Genomic DNA, 7,439 nt, shown 5'->3' with positions numbered 1-7,439 from the left:
GTAAACGGAGAGCGAGAAAATTCCTGACATGAGTTAACACTGAATTGGAGGGGGCTGTGTGGCGATCAGATCCTAATTATAGACCTGCGGGGGGATGGGGGAGGCTGAGTTTGGATCAGTTTAGCACAGGGATCTCCGATAGAAAGGCGCAGTTTTTCCAGCACAGTGGTTCTGGTGTCTCATTAAAAGTCATCAGGCTCAAAGCAAACAAACCACGGCATGTCAGTCTGGGTTTTATGGGGAGAAATAATTGTTCCCACAGCCCAATATGTATATAAAACTCACTCATAAAACTCGACCTAGCTTTCCAGAGGCTGCTCAAAATAAGGTGTGGGGAGGAGGAGGGGAAAGCCATTGTTCCATTGTTAGTTTCATAATAGGTAGAAGGAAGAAAACCTTAAAGGAAGTAAGTGGAAGAGCGAAGGACAAAATATCTAGGAAGGGAAATCAACACACTAAGGGCGCGTCTACCTGGGGAAATTTACCGGCGTTTAAGTTTATAATTACCTGCCTTAGGTAGACAGCAAATGTGAAAAATCGGGATGGGGTGTGGGGTAATAGGAGCCTATATAAGAAAGAGACCCCAAAATCAGGACTGTCCCTATAAAATCAGGACATCTGGGCACCCTAACCTGCCTGGGGAACAAAACTTTGATATTGGGCTCTTCAATCTAGAAGTCAAAGGTCTAGCAAAGGCTGGAAGTTGAAAAACTAGACAAATTCAGACTGGAAATAAGACACTAATTTTTAACAGTGAGGGTTATTAATCATTGGAACAATTTACCAAGCCTTGTGGTGGATTCTCCAGTGCTGTACATTTTAAAATCAAATTGGATGTTTTTCTAAAAGAGATGCTCTAAAATCAACAAGGAATTAATTCAGGGCAATTCTATGGCCTGGGTTATACAGGATCATCAGACAAGACGATCATAGAGGCCCAATCTGGCTTTATAATCTATTAATTTATATTTATACCGCTATAGCTCTCCCCATATAATTCCCGGTGCAGGCACTCTTATTCCTAAATAAGAGGGTATTTTTTCCCAGTTTAGCTATGTCGCTTTGGAAGCAGGCGTTATATGGGTAGATCTATAACAGTATAATTATATCTGTATAGTTATGCCGGTAAATTTCCCAGTGTAGATGCGCCCTGACAGTTCACACTGGATTTGTGCTGCCACTGTGACATCACTTTCCCTTAGAACGGCATTGGATGAAGCTCCAATGATGCTATACACAGGGTGCTAGAGTGGAGTTGATGACCCATTTGCAAAGGCCCAACTGTGTGGGTGGGTGTGTGGGCAGGTGTGGGTGTGTATGTGTGGGGGGGGGGGACATGTGCATCTGTCCTGTGTGTTATGGCAGAAGAAATGCAACACAAAACTTTTCTGGGGTTCCCTGAATCGGAGCCTTACCGGTAAACTTCCTTAGACAAGCTGGTACCAGCTGTGCTGAGCGTGGGGGTTTGTTTCTTCCTGGCTGAGGTGGCACCTAGGAGCTGGTCATGGCAGGAACTGCAATCCCGGGTGGGAAACAAGCGTATCCATCAGGTTACAAGATATGACACAGTGACATTTTGTGAGGTCATAAAGGTTAAAGTCCTTCACATTTCTCCTTGAGGTTGGGATACTCCAACACCCCAGTATCTCAGACCCTGAAATGCTGGTTCTTGATGTGGCATACTTTGGCACTACACTGTCAGCTTGCATCGCAGGGTGTCAGATAACAACAACATTGCAACGTGCCATTGTCACTTTGTCTCGTGAGGCACTGTTGTGGAGCATCGACCACTCAACTAGACACCAGCGAGCTGGTATTTCATCTGGACACCGTGTATCGAAGCCAGGGCGTGGCATGAGGCCGTAAGGTTGCAAAGTGTCCCTCCAATGCTGTTTCATTGTGCCACGAGGTGATGGTGTTTCATCTTGGTGCCACATTCAGACAGCACCTGGCGCCATCCCATTGTCTGGGTGCTTGCCTGTCATTCCAAGGCCACTTTCTGACCCAGTGCCCTGGGCTGAGGTCATGCCATGTTCTAATGTAAATGTAACCCATTCTGGGGGGAGGGGTTGCCACCTGTCCAGGTTTTCTCCGGGTCGCCCCTTTGTGGCGGTGGCTGGTCGGCGAGGTCTGTGAGGCCGCAGAGCACACGCTGCCGGCTGGCCGGTTCTGTGGGCTCAGGCCCAGCCTGGCTGCCTGGGTTTTTTGTTGCTCAGAGGTGGCCGCCCTACGTGTGGGTGACCTGACGACACGTCGCCTGGACGTGACACTGACTCGGCGCCGGGTTTGACTCGTGGCCCTTTGTCTCAACTCAGCACCACGTTACTAGGCGACGGCGCGCTGGTTCCAGGGCATGGTGAGGAGACACCTCAGTTTGGGGGTAAATCCCCCCATGTGGCCCCTTGAATCCCTCAGCCCCACTTCCGGTCCCCACTGCCCCAAAATGCCCCACTTCCGGCCCTCACTGCCTCCCAAAGACCCCTCTTCCGGTCCCCAATACCCCAAAATGCCCCACTTCCGGCCCTCACTGCCTCCCAAAGACCCCTCTTCCGGTCCCCACTGCCCCAAAATGCCCCACTTCCGGCCCTCACTGCCTCCCAAATACCCCTCTTCCGGTCCCCAATGCCCACTTCCGGTCTTTCTGAGCCTGCCCCCAAACCAACTTCCGCCGCCATCTCCCCACTTCCGGTCAGCGGGGCGGGGTGTCAGGCGCTTCTCTGGGCAGCCCTAGCTACTGCTAGCAGGACCCGCCCGGCGAGGTCACGTGACAGTCTAAGATGGCGGCGCCCATGCGGCGGGCGTGGCAGGGGCTGCTCCGGGCCGCGGTCCCGGCCGCCCGCTCCTATCACGCCCCGCCCCCGCGGCGCAAGCCGGGCGGCGTGTACCGGCCGGACCCGGACGATCCCCTCACGCCCGTGTGGCAGCTGCAGCCCGCCTATGAGGCCAAGCTGTACGGGCGCCACGGCTCGGCCTCCGGCGTGGGACCCGGCCCGGCTCTGGCCCGGCCCCGAGAAGCTGCAGGAGCTGGAGGCCGAGGAGAGGGAGTGGTTCCCCGGGCTGAGGGAGATGGAGGCGGCGCTGGACAAGAAGGAGCAGGAGGAGGAGAGGCAGCGGGTGGAGAGGTGCGGAGGGGGCCAGACCTGGGGGGCGGAGGTCTGGGTCCTGACTGCCGTGGGAGGGGCTCTGAAACGTGATTCATTCCTGGAGAGAAGGAGGGACCCCCAAACCTGACCCAGTTCCTGGGGAGGGAGGACTCTACTCCAGAGGTGGGGGAAATGCTGGAACCTAACCCTAGTCCTGGGATGATGACCCCCCTCTTTGGGGTGTGATCCCCAAACACATTGCTCCAGCCCCACTCCTATGAGCAAGGTCTCCAGGCCCAAGACCCGCCCTCAGGCAAAGGGAATGGTGACCTCTGTCACCCACCCAAATTACAGTGCAAGTCTTGGGGGCAGCAGTGGCAGTAGAGATGCAAAGAGTCTCCCCCCTGCGGTGGTGGGTGTTTCACGGCTGGCTTGTTGTTTGCCCTCCTGGCAGAGAGAAGCTGATTGCCGCCAACATGGCCAAGATGCCGCAGATGATCGAGGACTGGCGGCGGGAGAAGGCGGCACGCAAAGAGAAGGAGCGGGAGGACAAGGCCCGCCGGGCGAAGCTGCTGGCCGAGGCCCAGGAGCGTTTTGGCCACAAGGTGGACCACCGCAGTGCCAAGTTCCAGGAGCTGGTGCAGGAGATGGAGAAGAAACAGCGCAAGGAGCTCAAACTGAAGAAGAAACAGCTCAAGGAGGAGGCAAAGAAGATAGCTGCCGCCGCCGCTGACCCAGAACCTGTTCCTGTCTCAGCTGAGGCGGCTGAACCAGCCTAGGGGGGCACGTGATCTAGGAGCCTCCGATTGGGTCACTGCTGGTTGTCACTGAGCTAAATTCTGTTCCCAGTGCGTGCTAGACGGGGGCTGAGCAGGGAGCTGGCTCATGCTGGAACGCCAATCATGCTTCTCAGAGCAGCAAGTCAACACCACCAGTTACTCTAATTAGGGGGCGAGGGTGAAGCGCTGGGTCCATGGGCACTGCACTGCAAGGTCAGCCCCAGTGTAGGAGCTGTCCCCTGGAGTGTGGCAGGGGGTGCGGGCAGCCTCCCTCCCTGCGTGTACAACCAGCCAGCTCGGCCTGGGTTCTTCAAACACCCCCAGCTGGACTCAGATCTGTGCACGGGCCACCTCGTGGAGTTTGAGTAGGGCAGAGGGAGGTCATTGGAAGGTCCTGCTCGCAAGCCCTAGGCTCCCCTCCCCCCGCTTCAGATTGGGAATGATACGTTGTGGCATTACCTTGCAGAGCCCCGGGGCTCCCGAGTGAATGCTGCTATCGGAGAGAGGGTGACGACCGCATGGTGACTGTGTTAGCAATGTAACCACTAGGCTCCTTTCTCAGCCAGTTCTGTCCCTACCAAGCCGGCAACCTGAGATCCCTGTACTTTGTATGTTGAAATTAAAGGCTCTGAGCAGGGCCTTGGCTACTTGGGACTTTTCTTTATCAGCCACTTCTGATCCCAGAAGGTTCTAATGTCTCTCCTGACCACAAACGTGCCTTAGAGACCACTGGTGCTTCTAAGAGATGTCTTGCTTTTCCCCTCCCCCAAATCTGTCCCCCCGTGGGGTTAGTTCACTAGGATGCCCTTTTAACTTTGTCTTGAGCTGTTGCTATGGGTTGTTATACAGCAGTCACGTTCCAGCCCAGTGGTGGCTGCATTTCAGCAGTGGGCAAGTGACGTGTGTGTGTGTGTAAAATCGCTCTTAGCTAGGGCTTTTCATCGGTAGGTCTCCAATAGCTTTCCAAAGGAGGTCAGTATCTCTACCCCCGTTTTACAAATGGGGAAAACCGAGGCATTGGAGGAGAAGGGACTTGCCCAAAGTCACGCAGCAGGTCAGGGACTAGAATCCAGGTCTCATGACACCCAGGCCTGTGCTCTATCCACTAGCCTCCGTTCCCTACCTCAAGGGGCAGCACAATTTTGTTAGGAAGAGGTGAGATTCACTGATCTTTCACAGGTAAAATACCTGTCCATGGCCAGTTCCCTGCACTCTCTGCACCTAGCTGCACTTTCTTCCAAATTTGGAGACTGACTCATACATGGCAAGGGTGTAACCGGATGCTTGCCCTTCCCTAGAGCGTCCCCTGCAGTCCTGCTCCCCGATCGCCAGCTTGGGGTAGCACTGTTACTCCTGAGTAAATACGGGCAAGTGAAATGGGGCGCAGAGAGGGCAAGCACGTTAAAGTGGGAATAGAGCCTGGGCGGTGACTTCCTGCGCTCCCTCCTCTAACCACTAGATCCCCCCCTCCCAGAGCTGGCAATAGAACCCAAAGTCCTGATTTCTGGTCCTGTTCCTGCCACTAGATCCCACTCCCCAATCCCCCCTGCTCCGACCACCACCGTACACTCAAAGAATCCTGCTGAGTGTTTGCTGCTTTCTCTGCTTCAGAGGAGAAAATGTGATCCCAGAAGCGTAGAGCTGGACAGCCCCTCCCCCCACCCTCCCTGCTCAGGTAGGCCCAAGTAAACTGAGACTGGCCCTGACAGGTGTTTGGCCAATCCATTCCTAAAAGCCCCCAAAGACTGGATTCCTCCCTTGGAAGCCTAGTCCAGAGCGTAACTAACTCAAGAGGCAGGACATTTTTCCTGGTATCTAACCTAAATCTCCCTTGCTGCGGATTAAACCTGTTACTTCTTGTCCTACCCTCAGTAAACATGAACAACTTCTCCCCTCTAGAACAGCTTTGAAGACTGTCAGGTCCCCCTCAGTCTTCTTTCCTTGAGACTAAACCTGCTCCCCCCCCCCTTTTTTTTAAACCTTTCCTCATATTGTAAGAGTAGGGAAGACTGGGAGCCAGGACTCCTGGGTTCTACCTATATTAGGTACTTACAGGGCCCCATCCCTGAGATATTTTGGTTTGAGCAGTGGCCTGCTAAACCCAGGGTTGTGAGTTCAATCCTTGAGGGGGCCATTTAGGGAACTGGGGTAAAAATCTGTCTGGGAATTGGTCCTGCTTTGAGCAGGGGGTTGGACTAGATGACCTCCTGAGGTCCCTTCCAACCCTGAGATTCTATGATTTGAGCCCCTCACAATTTTTAATGTATTTATCCTAACACATGGCCCTGTGAGGCAGGGCAGTGCTAGGATCCCTGTTTTAGGGATGGGGAAACTGAGGCACAGCATGGTTAAGTGAGTTGCCCATGTCACACAGGCAGTCTGAGGCAGAGCAGGGACCTCTCCTGTGCTGAGTTCGTACCCTAATTGCCGAGCCAGTTCCTCTTCCCTCCTGAGTCACTGCATAGCCTTGACAAGTTACTTCCCCTCTCGCTGCCTCAGGGGGGTAGCTGGGAACAGAAATTGGTGACTGTTTCGAAAGCGTTTCACAGCTCCGAGGACAGAGGTTTTCCTCCCCACGCTCTGAGCTGTTTAGACACTTCACTCCCCCCCCCCGCCCCCATCCCTTTGGCATATTTCCGGAGCTGTTTCACACAGCTGGGACAGCTCTCCTGATCAAACAGCAAAATTGGTTTCCTCGCAACTCCGGCAGCTGGGCTGCCGGCTTGGGAGACCCCTCTTCACGCAGAGCAGGTGTTCGCACGGTTGAAAAACAAAATCCTCCCTCGCGGGTAGCAGCTGGGCGAGCCAGGGCCCAGCTGCAGAGCAAGGAATCACGCTCAGAATGGCAGCTTTGCAGCTGGCAAGGGTGCACTTCCCATGGGGACCGCTAGGAGGCGGCAGCAGCGTGAGTGACTCAAAGCCCAGTTATAACCTCACTGGAGGGAGGTTTTGTTTGCTTATAGGGGAATGTGTGTGGCAATCCCCAGTTGATTCACCCCAGAAACAATGCTCAGGGCTTAGCCCCCGTTGGGTTGGATGTTTACCAAGGAGAGTCAGGGGTGTCATTCCCTATGGAGTAAGGGGGGCAGTTGCCTGCCTCCCCCCCCCCCCCCCCGCCTTTTCATAGGTCCATGGGCTCCACTTCTGATACCGCTTACCACCTTCTCTGTTCTGCCATAGTCTTGCTGCCCACCCGCCCGACAAGTGGCCACCTGGGAAACAATCCTGGAATAATAATTATTTCAATCACCCTCGTACAGCTAAGGGGCTCTTCCCGCTCTCTCACCAGAGCCCGCAGCCGGAAGGAAGTTGAAGCTAGACACATTCAGGGGCACGGTTTTAACAGGGAGGGTAATTAACTATTGGAATGACTTGCCCCGGAGTGCGGGGAATTCTCCAGCTGGGGTAAGCTTTAAATCGAGCTGCTCTGGTTCAAACAGGAATTCATCCAGGGCTGGGGCTATACGGGAGGTCAGACGAGAAGAGCTCTGAATCACAGCCCAGGTGCTCCCTGACATCAGTGGCATTGGGCCCCTAAGTACCCTTGAAGATCTGGGCTTATGACACGATTCCACGT

The 7,439-nt window shown here is 54.4% G+C and overlaps 1 protein-coding gene across 1 annotated transcript; it reads left to right on the top strand.

The window, feature by feature from the left end:
* The first annotated feature begins 2,672 nt into the window (after positions 1–2,672).
* GADD45GIP1 (GADD45G interacting protein 1) lies at positions 2,673–4,500 on the top strand. The gene is given in 3 exon segments (XM_005281361.4): positions 2,673–2,990; positions 2,992–3,122; positions 3,538–4,500. Coding segments are annotated over 3 exon segments (669 nt in total). The 5' UTR covers positions 2,673–2,777; the 3' UTR covers positions 3,863–4,500.
* Positions 4,501–7,439: the final 2,939 nt, after the last annotated feature.

The sequence above is a fragment of the Chrysemys picta genome, chromosome 22 (genome assembly GCF_011386835.1).
Source record: "Chrysemys picta bellii isolate R12L10 chromosome 22, ASM1138683v2, whole genome shotgun sequence".
NCBI classification, from domain to species: Eukaryota; Metazoa; Chordata; order Testudines; family Emydidae; genus Chrysemys; species Chrysemys picta.
This window is presented reverse-complemented; position numbering and strand designations above follow the sequence as displayed.